Genomic DNA, 14,177 nt, shown 5'->3' on the forward strand with positions numbered 1-14,177 from the left:
GCTTTGACCTGGTCTTGGGGCTTTCCCACCCTTTGGCATACCTCACAAGACCGGACATACTTGGCAACGTCCTTGCCCATCCCCTCCCAGTGGAAGGACTTCCCCAACCTGTCTTTGGTTCTGTTCACCCCAGCATGGCCACTGGGATGATCATGGGATAAGCTTAAGAGCTTTCCCTGGTACTTAGTTGGAACTACCAACTGTCTTTGAGGATGCCAGTCTTCCTGGTGTCCACCAGAAGAGTCTCCTTGTATAAAAGTCCTTGTTCTACAACAAACGGGGATCGGTTAGGGGAGCTGAGAGGCGGTGGGGTGCTCCGTGCTGCCGCCCAAGCTTTCTGAAGGCTGTCATCTGCTTCCTGCTCAGTCTGGAACTGTTCCCTTGAGGCTGGAGACACCAGTTCCTCCTTAGACTGTGGACTTGGGCTTGGTCCCTCTGGAAGCGATGTAGGTGATGGGGTTGTTTTCGTTGATGGTGAACCACTCTCCGCTGGTGCACTATGTGATATTTCAGGCTCTGGCTGAGCCTCTTGGGTAGGGTTGTCTGCTGCTTCTGCCAGTTCAGGCCCGCTGTTGCCCTCTATCGTTGGAGTTGTAGATGGGTTTGCAAGCACTGGCGTCAGTGCTGGCAGTGGTTCTGGTGCTGGTTGCTTTTCCAGTTCCGGTTCTGGGACTGGATGCACTATGGCTGTTGCCGTCATTGGCAGGGGATCCGGGTCCACCACCTCTCTCTGGGTCTCTGGTAACACAGACGGGGCCCTTGTGGATGGCTCAGGAACAGGGGTGGGTCTGGAAGCTTGCCTGGCTTGGCTGCGTGTAACCATTCACCCTCTTGGCCCGCTTTATCTGGTTGGCCAAGTCTTCCCCCAGTAGCATGGGGATGGGATAATTGTCACAGACTGCAAAAGTCCACATTCCTGACCAGCCCTTGTACTGGACAGGCAGTTCAGCTGTAGGCAGGTCTACAGATTTGGACATAAATGGGTAAATTGTCACTTGGGCCTCTGGGTTGATGAATTTGAGGTCCACTAAGGATTGGTGGATAGCTGACACTTGTGCCCCCATGTCTCTCCATGCGATAACCTTCTTTCCGCCCACTCTCAAAGTTTCCCTTCGCTCTGAGGGCATTTGAGAGGCATCTGGCCCTGCGGATCTTTGGTGTGATGGTGGTGTAATGAACTGCACTTGGTTGGGGTTCTTGGGGCAGTTAGCCTTTATATGTCCCAGTTGATTACATTTAAAACATCGCCCAGATGACTGGTCGCTGGGCCAAGGCGGGTTGCTGGAGACTGGTGAGGTGGGACAATAGGGAGTCTGGGGCTTTCCTTGGGTTGTAGGTGGGGTCTTGGGTTGCCCTCGGTGATAGGGTTTATTGTCTGTTTGCCCCCGGTGATATTTGCTCCCCTTTCTAGTAGCTTTTTTCTTTTCTGCCACTTCCACCCATCTGGCTCCAATCTCCCCTGCCTCGGTTACAGTTTTGGGTTTCCTATCTAGGATGTACCTTTCTATTTCCTCAGGAACACCCTCTAAGAACTGCTCCATTTGCATCAGGAGGGACAGCTCGTCCAGAGATTTAACATTTGCTCCTGATATCCAGGCATCCCAATTCTTTCCAATCTGGTAGGCGTATCGGGTAAATGACACATCTGGTTTCCACCTTAGGGCTCTGAACCGCTGACGGGCATGCTCAGGTGTTAGCCCCATTCTGATTCTGGCCTTGGTTTGAAAAAGAACATAATCGTTCATGTGTTCCTTAGTCATTTCAGCCGCCACCTCTGCTAAGGGTCCACTGAGCTATGGCCTCAGCTCTATCATGTACTGGTCTGTAGGGATGCTGTACCCAAGACAGGCCCTTTCAAAATTTTCTAAGAAGGCCTCAGTGTCATCACCTGCTTTGTAGGTGGGGAATTTTCTGGGATGGGAACAGTACCTGGAGAAGGGTTGTTAGGGGTGGCTGTGTCATTCTGCTTAGCCTTTGCTAATTCCATGGCCTGCTGGTGGGCCTCCCTTTGGAGCTCCAGCTGTTTTTGTTTCATCTCTCGCTCCTATGGGCTGCCTCTTTGGCTTCTTCTTCTCTTTTGTGGGCCGCCTCTTCCTTGGCTATTTCTGCATTAATTAGTTCCATCCGTCTCCTATGTTCGTTGTCTTTCTCTATGGCTTCTAGCCTTGCCCGTTCCTGTTTAATGGCTTCCTTGGAACTCGTTGTTCCTGCTTTCTTGAGCTGGCTGCCCCCTCTGCAGCGTACTGCCTGGAATGCTGCAGCTCAGGCTGCTCCCTCAGGGCTGCTTGCTTAACTAGCTGTGCCGGAGAGTTAGAAAGAAAAAAACCAATTCACTTGTAAATGCCTTTTGCTGGTGTCTGCTGGCTCACAGCTTGAGCCTCCTTTTTAACAAAGACCCTTGTTAAAAACTTAACACCTCTGCCCTCAGGCTGCCTTCCGAACAGCCAGAAAGGAGAGAAAAAAAACCCCACTGGCTTTGACTTTTAAATCCTACTCCTCTCAGCCTGCTTTCAAGCAGCCAGCCATGGGAGAAAAAAAAACTCGTTGGCTTTTGGTCCTAGAAATCCAACCGCTGTACACCACGTCAAGGTATTTTTCCCACTTTGAACTTTAGTGTCCAAAAAGTGGGGACCTGCATGTACCCTTCTAAGCTTAATTCCTAGCTTAGATCTGATAGCGCTGCCACCAACCAGAAATTCCAGTGTCTGGTATACTCCCTGTCCCCTCAAAACCTTCCCTAGGGGACCCAGGACCCAAACCCCTTGGGTCTTAAAACAAGGAGAAATAAACCATTCCCCCTCCTAGACTTTCCCCTCCCTGGGTTACCCTGAGAGGCTACACTGGTCCAAACTCCTTGGATCTTAAAACAGAGAGGAATTAACCTTCCCCCCACCTCCTTTCCCCCCACCAATCCCCTGGTGAGTTTAGACCCAATCCCCTTGGGTCTTAAACAAGGAAAAAAATCAATCAGGTTCTTAAAAAAGAAAGCTTTTAATTAAAGAAAGAAAAAGTAAAAATTATCTCTGTAAAACCAGGATGGAAAATGTTTACAGGGTCTTCAGCTTATATAGACTAGAGGGACTCCCTCCCCCTTAGCCTAAGATACAAGTTACAGCAAACAGAGGTAAAAATTCTTCCTGCAAAATACACATTTGCAAGTTAAGAAAACAAACATAAGACTAATCCGCCTTTTCTAGCTAGTACTTACTATTTTGAACATGAGAGACTGTTTCAGAAAGATTGGAGAAAGACCTGGTTGCATGTCTGGTCCCTCTTAGCCCCAAGAGCGAACAACCCACAAAACAAACAGCACAAACAAAGACTTCCCTCCACTGAGATTTGAAAGTACCTTGTCCCCCAATTGGTCCTCTGGTCAGGTGTCAGCCAGGTTCACTGAGCTTCTTAACCCTTTACAGGTAAAAGAGACATTAACCCTTAACCATCTGTTTATGACACAGCCCAAGGAGGCTTGGGGTGAGGGGCTGGGCATGCTGGGGGGTGCTTGCTGGAGCTGGCGAGGGGTGGCAGGTAGGGGACAGAATCTAGGGAGGAGTTGCCCCGGGGAAGCTGCTCCACGCTGAGAATGGAGTCGCGTAGCCCCCTCCTCCACAAAGGGGCTGAGGGGGCTTCCCCCGGGGCTCCGGCTTTCAAGGCTGGCTCGGCCCAGTCGGGCCCAGCCCAGGCAGAACTGGGGCATTTCTCCAGGAGCCCTCTCCCCACCGGGGACTTCCCACCTTGGCAAGGACTCCTGGGGTGCAGGAGACTCCCCTGGGCTCCCCAGCTCCATCCACGCAGCCCCTGCCCATCTCCCCTGGGCTGACCCACCAGTCCTAGTCTCCAGCCCCTGCCCATTTCTCCTGGACTAACCCGCCCTCTCCGGTGCTGCAGGAGTTCCAGAAGCTGCTGCGCTCCAAGCGTCCCGTGTATGAGGCCACGCTGCGCAGCGGGCGCTTGTTGCGGGAGAGGGCCCAGCTGACCGAGGACGTGCAGCTGCTGGAGGAGCTGCTGGGGGAGCTAAAGGAGCGCTGGGACGACGTGGGTGGCCGGGCTGTGGAGAGGTGAGGCTGGTGTTCTGCCCTAGTCCTGCTGGCACTGGTCTCTGCTGGGCCAGGACCCAGGGGTGCTGGGTCCCTGTGCAGAGCCTGAGATCCTGCCAACCCCCCCGCTGGTGCTTGTGCCCCCATCTTCCCTTCCCTCCTCCGCCCTTGGGATATGTTGGATGGATGTCAAGGGTCAAAAGAGTTAAAGTTGTAAATCTTCCTGTGTGCAGCATGAGGCCAGTGATGCAGGTTTAGGGCTCTGCTCTGCAGTGACCGGGGGCTCTCGGCTCCTTGGCAGACACCCCAGAGGGGAAGTTCATCGAGCACAGGAACTGAAAACTAGCCTTTACGTTCGTGCAGAACAAACGGACTCAAACCCTGCAAGTCACCCTCGAACTAGCAGAGCCATTTATTCCCAGAATAACCTTACTGTGCTGCCCAGGGGAGGGTAATTCACGCTGTCCTGGTGCGCCCATTTCCAGCCAGACTGGCACAAGCTGCAGGCGAGGGAGACTAGAAAAGGGGGGATCCGGCTTTTGTTGATGTCTGTGGAACACGGGCCGGCTGGTCAGCCGTGGGTGGAGCACAGAGCCTGGTGTTTGGACCCTGTTTCCCCCTCCAGTCAGAAAGGTCATTTGGTGGGGTCTTTTCACAACTGGCCGTTCAGAGCCCCGGTGCCTCCAGGCCTGACGGTTCAGAGCCTGGCACCTCTGGGCTTTGCGGTTCAGAGCCTGGCACCTCTGGGCTTTGCAGTTCAGAGCCCTGGCACCTCTGGGCTTCGCAGTTCAGAGCCCTGGCACCTCCGGGCCTGGCTGTTCACAGCTCCGGCGCCTCCGGGCCCGGCAGTTCAGAGCCCTGTCACCTCAGGGCCTGGCTGTTCAGAGCCCTGGCACCTCAGGGCCTGGCTGTTCACAGCTCCGGCGCCTCCGGGCCTGGCCGTTCAGAGCCCTGGCTCCTCTCTCCTTACAAATGAAGCAGGGTCTGAGTCTCCGCTATGCCACCCAGGAGCCGTGCAAATCTCCAAGCTCAGGTGCAGTATTTACCATCCCCTTCCAGTGCGTCTCCAGGAGTGACGCACCCTGGTCTTTACGGCCCGTTTAAGAGTGTGGGCCCTGGCATTGGAACAGATGACGTCAGAAGCCGGAGCTCACATCTCAGCCTGGTTGGCTTGGAGGAATGAAGGAGGGAGTAGGGCCTGCTTACAGCACAGGGGTTCTCAAACTTCTTCTTTAGGAGGCCTCGCCCAGGGCCGGCTTTAGGCTGATTCCCCCAAATCGGGCCCCACACCTAAGAGGGCCCCGCACCCTAAAGAAGAGCCCCTGACTTTTTAATTTTTACTCACCCAGCGGCGGTCCGGGTCTTCGGTGGCACTTCAGCGGCAGGTCCTTCACCTGCTCCGGGTCTTCGGCTGCACTTAGGTGGCGGGTCCTTCACTCGCTCTGGCTCTTTGGTGGCACTTCAGCGGCAGGTCCTTCACCTGCTCCGGGTCTTCGGCTGCACTTAGGTGGCGGGTCCTTCACTCGCTCTGGGTCTTTGGTGGCACTTCGGTGGCAGGTCCTTCACCTGCTCCGGGTCTTCGGCTGCACTTAGGTGGCAGGTCCTTCACTCGCTCTGGGTCTTTGGTGGCACTTCAGCGGCAGGTCCTTCACCTGCTCCGGGTCTTCGGCTGCACTTTGGTGGCGGGTCCTTCAGTGCCGCCAAAGACCTGGACCGCCGCCGGGTATTTGAATCGGGCCTCACACTTCCTAAAGCCTGCCCTGGCCCCACCAATGTGCTCTAAGATGTCTGTGGCCCATCTGTGCCACAACAACTGTTTTTCAGTAGATTAAAAGCCAGGGCCGGTGTTAGGGGGTATCAAGCAGGACCATTGCCCAGGGCCCCACACCACAGAGGGCCTCAGGGCTCAGGCTCCAGCTTTCTGCCCTGGGCCCCAGTGAGTCTAACATCTGCCCTGCTCTTTGGTTTATTTTGGCTGGGCCCCTGAAATTGGCTCATGGCCCCCCAAGGGGCCCCAGAGCCCTGGTTGAGAACCACTGGTACTGCATACGTTAGAACCTGAACTCTGGAGCCGTGTGCTCCCGCTGAAGAATGTGTGCTCAGCAGGGTAACCTGCCCTGATTCTTGTTAAAGGCCAGAGAGAGGAATACCGTCTTGGGAACGAAACTAACCACTTCTTCCCTTACCCCTGCGATGAGGTGGAGACCTTTCCACTTGACTTGTCTGAGCATTGGTTGCACTGGAGATGCTGCAGTTTCTTTGGTTCCATTGACTCTTCTTTGTCCTGTGAGCCTGGACAAGAGGAGAGGCTGTCCACAGGGTTGGGCAGCCCCTGGGTTCTGACTGTTGATGGCACACGGACGTGGTTCTGTGTAAATTGATACATTGCCGAGTGGTTCAGAATAGCCAAGTGTGCTGAGCTGAGAAATGCTGTTCAAGTGAAAAGGTGACCTGAAAAATTGCAAGTACCTGGAGGGTGAAGGGGTGATCACTAGCAGCCAGCTTGGATTTACCAAGAACAAACCACCTTGATTTCCTTCTTTGACAGGGTAACTGGTTTGGTGGATAGGGGGCATGCGGTGGATGTAATATATCTGGACTTCAGCCAGGCTCTTGACACAGTCCCACGTGACATTCTGATAAGTCAGCTGGAGAAATGTGGCTTGGCAGAACTACCATTAAGTGGATACAGAACCGCAAAGAAAGAGGAGCTATTAATGGAATGATGTCAGATTGGACGGAGGTCTCAGGTGGGGTTCCACAGGGATCTGTTCTGGGTCCGGTGTTAAGCATCTTTATTAATGACCTGGATGTAGGAATAGAGAGCATACTGATCTAGCTTAAAGATGACAAATTGCTGGGGAGTGAGGGGAGACGGGTTGCCAAGCCTTTGGCAGATAGAGCTGAATCTCAGATGGATCTAGATAAATTTGAGAATGGGGTTATAGACAACAAAATAAAATTCAGCAAAGAGAAATGGAAAGTGCTCCACTTAGGGAAGAAAAACCAAATTCACAAATACGGACTGAGGTGTGTGTGACAGGTTCGGTCATGGAGACCCCCTTGAGACTGTCACCTGACGTGCTGGAATGACCCCTGAGCCCATTTTCCCTGCCAGCTTGGGACTCCAGAACCCTGCCTGGTTGAGCCAGACACGCTAGCCTGCTGCAACACAGACCCAGGTCTGAACCACGCCTCCAAAGCTGCAGACTTTAACCGAAAACTGCTCAGCAGATCACCTCTCTCCAGCACCCAGACAGACAGCTCCCAATGGGATCCAAACCCCAAATAAATCTGTTTTACTCTGTATACATCTTATACAGGGTAAACTCATAAATTGTTCGCCCCCTATAACAGTGATAGAGAGAGATGCACAGCTGTTTGCTTCCCCAGGTATTAATCACTTACTCTGGGTTAGTTAATAAACAAAAGTAATTTTATTAAGTATAAAAAGTAGAATTTACGTGGTTTTAAGTAATAACAGACAGAACAAAGTAAGTTACCAAGCAAAATAAAACAAAACAGGCAAGTCTAAGCCGAATACATTAAGAAACTGTTTACAGGTAAATCTCACCCTCAGAGATGTTCCAATAAGCTTCTTTCACAGACTAGACTGGTTCCTAGTCTGGGCCCATCCTTTCCCCTGAACAGCCCTTGTTCCAGTTTAGGTGGTAACTAGGGGATTTCTCATGACTGCAGCCCCCTTTGTTCTGTTCCACCCTCTTTTATGGCTTTGGCACAAGGCGGGAATCTTTTGTCTCTCTGGGTCCCCACCCCTCCTTCTAAATGGAAAGGCACCAGGTTTAAGATGGATTCCAGTACCAGGTGACATGGTCACATGTCCTGTGAGACCCCCCCCCCCCAAAAGCCTCCATTCTTTCCAGCCTGACTCACAGGGAACACAGGAAGGTTTGCAAGTAAACAGAGCCATTTACAACTAATTGTCCTAGTCAATGAGAGCCATCAAGATTCTAAACCACCATTAATGGCCCACACTTTGCATAATTACAATAGGACCTCAGAGTTAACTTCATATTTCTAGTTTTAGATACAAGGATGATACATACATACAAATAGGATGAACACAGTCAGTAGATTTCCAGTGTACTTAGATTTCCAGAAAGCCTTTGACAAGGTCCCTCACCAAAGGCTCTTATGTAAATGAAGTTGTCATGGGATAAAAGGCACGGTCCTTTCATGGACTAAGAACTGGTTAAAAGACAGTGAACAAAGGGTAGGAATAAATGGTAAATTCTCAGAATGGAGAGGGGTAACTAGTGGTGTTCCCCAAGGGTCAGTCCTAGGACCAATCCTATTCAATTTATTCGTAAATGATCTGGAAAGGATAAGCAGTGAGGTGACAAAGTTTGCAGATGATACTAAACTGCTCAAGATAGTTAAGATCAAAGCAGACTGTGAAGAACTTCAAAAAGATCTCACAAAACTAAGTGATTGGGCAACAAAATGGCAAATGAAATTTAATGTGGATAAATGTAAAGTAATGCACATTGGAAAAAATAATCCCCACTATACATACAATATGATGGGGGCTAATTTAGCTACGACGAGTCAGGAAAGAGATCTTGGAGTCATCGTGGATACTTCTCTGAAGATGTCCACTCAGTGTGCAGAGGCTGTCAAAAAAGCAAACAGGATGTTGTTGATCACTGATTACTCTCGCCCCTCGCTCCACCGATATGGTCACAAGGTGCCCGTTATCTACCGGGTAATGAGCGTTGGGATAGGGCGGAAGCTCGATCACTGGATGTCCTCGGGAGGAGTGACAAGTGCCCTGAAGGTAGCAATGGGGATAACGCAACAATGAGTCGTGGGGTTAAAATTGAGGGTTTATTGAATGGGTCACAAGTGAGGATGAGGAACAACTTAATACTAGTTACAACTTGGGCCTACAATATAAATCTAGAACAAATAATAAAAATACTGCAATTACAAACAGAAGCTGACCCTGGTACCGCTCTAAGTCCCAGTAGTTATTCAGGTCCTTCCAAGGGTTAGTAAAGGTGCTATTGGTGCTATTATTAAGCATAAATGCAGTTACTTGTCTAAGTAAGAAAAAAATGCATTAAGACAGTTAAAGATTGCCGTGAGACTCCGGCCAATCCCCCTTGCGTTCAAGGTTTCCTGGTTAGCGGGTTTCCCCTAGCAGGAGCCTTGGGGCAGCTGGAATCGGCTTTCGTCTCCGGCTTACAACACGATTACAGGCTCAGTTAGTTAGCAGAATTAGCAGCTAGGCATACTTACACACACAAACCAAAAACGTTTCATTACCACCGGCAGACGGGTAGGCTTCTGAGAACACGGAGCCGAGGGAGACCTCGAGTTAATCAGGCTCGGTTACGGATACAGGTTTCTGCGTTTTCTCCCTGCCCACTGCTTGCACGGTGGGCAATTTATAAGAGTAATGACGTGTTCAGTTTTTTGGCCAGGTTTCTCCTAATTAGGAGATTTACAGGTGCCTCGTTACCACCCTCGGGGGGGGGGGTGTTCCTGGAAATGGCTGACCACAAAATTTGCCTAGCCCCAACGGTAACTTTCGGGTAATGCTTCTCGCTTGAGAGTACGTGCATGCTCGTTTCCTGAACATGGAGGCCAGGGCAAAAGCTGCCTAGGTCTGTGACACTAACAGATGTTAGGAATCTTTAAAAAGGGGATAGAGTATAAGACAGAGAATATATTATTGCCCTTATATAAATCCATGGTACGCCCACATCTCGAATACTGTGTACAGATGTGGTCTCCTCACCTCAAAAAAGATATACTGGCACTAGAAAAGGTTCAGAAAAGGGCAACTAAAATGATTAGGGGTTTGGAGAGGGTCCCATATGAGGAAAGATTAAAGAGGCTAGGCCTCTTCAGCTTGGAAAAGAGGAGACTAAGGGGGGATATGATAGAGGTATATAAAATCATGAGTGATGCGGAGAAAGTGGATAAGGAAAAGTTATTTACTTATTCCCATAATACAAGAACTAGGGGTCACCAAATGAAATTATTGGGCAGCAGGTTTAAAACAAATAAAAGGAAGTTCTTCTTCACACAGCACATAGTCAACTTGTGGAACTCCTTGCCTGAGGAGGTTGTGAAGGCTGGGACTATAACAGCATTTAAAAGAGAACTGGATAAATTCATGGAGGTTAAGTCCATTAATGGCTATTAGCCAGGAAGGGGAGAGAATGGTGTCCCTAGCCTCTGTTCATCAGAGGATGGAGATGGATGGCAGGAGAGAAATCACTTGATCATTGCCTGCTAAGTTCACTCCCTCTGGGAGGCTGGCATTGGCCACTGTTGGCAGACAGGATACTGGGCTGGATGGACCTTTGGTCTGACCCAGTATGGCCGTTCTTATGTAGATAATAAGCTCTGTAATGATACCTTACAAGAGACCTTACGCATATTCCAGTTACATTAGATCACACTCCAAGCATATTTCCATAAAGCATATGGAGTGCAGCATCACAGGGGGGGAGAACTGGCTTGGCAGCAGCACAACTGAGGAGGATCTGGGAGTTGTGGTGGATCACAACCTCAACATGAGTCAGCAATGTGAGACTGTAACAAAAAAAGCAGATGCTATTTCAGGTTGCATTAACAGAGTCGCAGCATGCAAGTCCCAGGAACCCCCACCAACATGATATAGTTCTGTGGCGATCTGGAAGCCTACTTTCGCCGTCTCCGACTCAAAGAATACTTCCAGGACAACACTGAACAGTGCACTGATACACAGGTGCCCTCCCACCAACAGCACAAGAAGAAGAACTCCACATGGACTCCTCCTGAGGGTCGAAATGACAGTCTGGACCTATACATTGAATGCTTCCGCTGGCGTGCACAGGCAGAAATCGTGGAACAACAACATCGCTTGCCTCACAACCTAAGTCGTGCAGAACTCAATGCCATCCACAGCCTCAGAAACCACCCTGACATTATCATCAAAGAGGCTGATAAAGGAGGTGCCGTTGTCATCATGAACAGGTCTGACTACCAAAAGGAGGCCGCCAGACAACGCTCCAATGCCAAATTCTACAGGCCACTTCCCTCAGATCCCACTGAGGAATACACTAAGAAACTACAGCATCTACTCAGGACACTCCCAACACTATCACCAGAAGAAATCAACATACCCTTAGAGCTCCGACCAGGGTTATTCTATCTACTACCCAAGATCCACAAACCCGGAAATCCTGGACGCCCCATCATCTCGGGCATTGGCACTCTCACTGAAGGACTGTCTGGATATATGGACTCTCTACTCAGACCCTATGCCACCAGCACTCCCAGCTATCTCCGTGACACCACTGATTTCCTGAGGAAACTACAATGCATTGGTGACCTCCCAGAAAACACCATCCTAGCCACCATGGATGTAGAGGCTCTCTACACAAACATCCCACACACAGATGGAATACAAGCTGTCAGGAACACTATCCCTGACGATGCCACAGCACAACTGGCTGCTGAGCTCTGTGCCTTTATACTTACACACAACTATTTCAAATTTGATGACAATATATATCTCCAGATCAGGGGCACTGCTATGGGCACCCGCATGGCCCCACAATATGCCAATATCTTTATGGCCGACCTGGAACAACGCTTCCTCAGCTCTCGTCCACTCACGCCCCTTCTCTACCTACGCTACATTGATGACATCTTCATCATCTGGACCCATGGGAAGGAGACTCTGGAAAAATTCCACCACGATTTCAACAGCTTCCACCCCACCATCAACCTCAGCCTGGACCAATCTACACGGGAGGTCCACTTTCTTGACACCACGGTGCAAATAAGTGATGGTCACATTAACACCACCCTATATCGAAAACCTACCGACCGCTATGCCTACCTTCATGCCTCCAGCTTCCATCCCGGACACATCACACGATCCATTGTCTACAGCCAAGCACTGAGGTACAACCGCATCTGCTCTAACCCCTCAGACAGAGACCAACACCTACAAAATCTCCACCAAGCATTCTCAAAACTACAATACCCGCACGAGGAAATAAGGAAACAGATCAACAGAGCCAGACGTGTACCCAGAAGCCTCCTACTGCAAGACAAACCCAAGAAAGAAACCAACAGGACTCCACTGGCCATCACATACAGCCCCCAGCTAAAACCCCTCCAACGCATCATCAAGGATCTACAACCCATCCTCGACAATGATCCCACACTTTCACAGGCCTTGGGTGGCAGGCCAGTCCTTGCCCACAGACAACCTGCCAACCGGAAACATATTCTCACCAGTAACTGCACACCGCACCATAATAACTCTAGCTCAGGAACCAATCCATGCAACAAACCTCGATGCCAACTCTGCCCACATATCTACATCAGCGACACCATCACAGGACCTAACCAGATCAGCCACACCATCACCGGTTCATTCACCTGCACATCCACCAATGTAATATACGCCATCATATGCCAGCAATGCCCCTCTGCTATGTACATCGGCCAAACTGGACAGTCTCTACGGAAAAGGATAAATGGACACAAATCAGACATTAGGAATGGCAATATACAAAAACCTGTAGGAGAGCACTTCAACCTCCCTGGCCACACTATTGCAGACCTTAATGTGGCCATCCTGCAGCAAAAAAACTTCAGGACCAGACTTCAAAGACAAACTGCCGAGCTTCAGTTCATCTGCAAATTTGACACCATCAGCTCAGGATTAAACAAAGACTGTGAATGGCTTGCCAACTACAGAACCAGTTTCTCCTCTCTTGGTTTTCACACCTCAACTGCTAGAACAGGGCCTCATCCTCCCTGATTGAACTGACCTCGTTATCTCTAGCTTGCTTGCTAGCATATATATACCTGCCCCTGGAAATTTCCACCACATGCATCTGAAGAAGTGGGTATTCACCCACGAAAGCTCATGCTCCAAAACGTCTGTTAGTCTATAAGGTGCCACAGGATTCTTTGCTGCTTTTACAGATCCAGACTAACACAGCTACCCCTCTGATACTTAAGTCCCAGGAAGTGATAGTGCCACTCTACTTGGCGCTGGTTAGGCCTCAGCTGGAGAACAGTGTCCAGTTTTGGTCATCAGTGTATAGAGATGATATAGAAATTGGAAAGGATCCAGAGGCGAGTGACAAAGATGATCAAAGGGGTGGAACACAAGCCATAGAAGCAAAGGCTGAAGGACCTGGGTATGTCTAGTTTGGAAAAGAGGAGATTGGGGGGCATGATCGGGGTCTTCAGATACTTGAAAGGCTGCCATCAAAATGGAGAAAAGTTGTCTCTGGCCCTAGAGGGCAGGACAAGAGGCGATGGGGTCAAACTCCAGCAGAGCAGATTTAGATTAAATCTCAGGAAAACTTCCTACCTGTAAGAACAGTCGGACAATGGGACAGAGCAGGGGCCTGGGGAGGTTGTGGCAGCTCCTTCACTGGAGGTTTCTGAAGGAGGCTGGAGCCGTCTGTCTGGGATGGTTTAGACACAACCAATCCTGCATCGTGGCGGGCGTTAGACTAGACGAGCCTTGTGGGCCCTTCTGACCCTGTGGGTCTATGTTTCCATGAACCTAGTGTTAACTTAGGTAGCGTTGCCTGGGCTCAGGGAAACGAGGTTTGCCTGTGGGGCCAGCTCAGGAGTGGCTGTGACACTCAGCGCTTTGGCACAGCTCGTTAGGTAGATTTCTGCTTTCACATCTAACTGGCACCTTGGCAAATTCATACAAATGCCCCCCTTTGACTCTTACCTTCTCCCCTCCCTGGGTCATGCACACACTGCAGGGGCTGGGCCCTGACTCCACATACACACACTGCCGGGGCAGGGACCCCACTCCACACACACACACGCTGCAGGGGTGGGGCCCACATTATACACACATGCGTCAGGGGCTGGGCCCACATTACACACACACACACACACACACACACACACACACACGCTGCAGGGGCTGGGCTTCCACTCCACACACACACTGCGGGGGCAGGGACCCTACTCCACACACACACTGCGGGGGCAGGGACACCACTGCACACACACACACTGCGGGAGCAGGGCCCACATTACACACACACGCTGCAGGGGCGGGGCTATTACACACACACACTCGCTACTGGGGCAGGGCCCTCAATCCACACACACACTGCGGAGGCAGGGCCC

The 14,177-nt window shown here is 50.7% G+C and overlaps 1 protein-coding gene and 1 long non-coding RNA gene across 4 annotated transcripts in view; one reads left to right on the forward strand and one right to left on the reverse strand.

Moving 5' to 3' along the window:
* LOC127044436 (microtubule-actin cross-linking factor 1, isoforms 6/7-like) overlaps positions 1–14,177 on the forward strand; it is a 119,242-nt gene that overhangs the window by 74,112 nt on the left and 30,953 nt on the right. For all 3 annotated transcript variants that reach the window (XM_050939287.1, XM_050939289.1, XM_050939288.1), the window contains one exon: positions 3,889–4,058. In XM_050939287.1, the coding sequence (XP_050795244.1) occupies positions 3,889–4,058 (170 nt within the window). The remainder of the gene's footprint in view (positions 1–3,888; positions 4,059–14,177) is intronic.
* LOC127044517 (uncharacterized) lies at positions 4,093–5,322 on the reverse strand. The gene is made up of 3 exons (XR_007772521.1): positions 4,903–5,322; positions 4,779–4,871; positions 4,093–4,748 (listed from the first exon to the last, which is right to left on the reverse strand). It is a non-coding gene; the product is annotated as an uncharacterized LOC127044517 (long non-coding RNA).

The sequence above is a fragment of the Gopherus flavomarginatus genome, chromosome 2, assembly GCF_025201925.1.
Source record: "Gopherus flavomarginatus isolate rGopFla2 chromosome 2, rGopFla2.mat.asm, whole genome shotgun sequence".
Lineage (NCBI taxonomy): Eukaryota > Metazoa > Chordata > Testudines > Testudinidae > Gopherus > Gopherus flavomarginatus.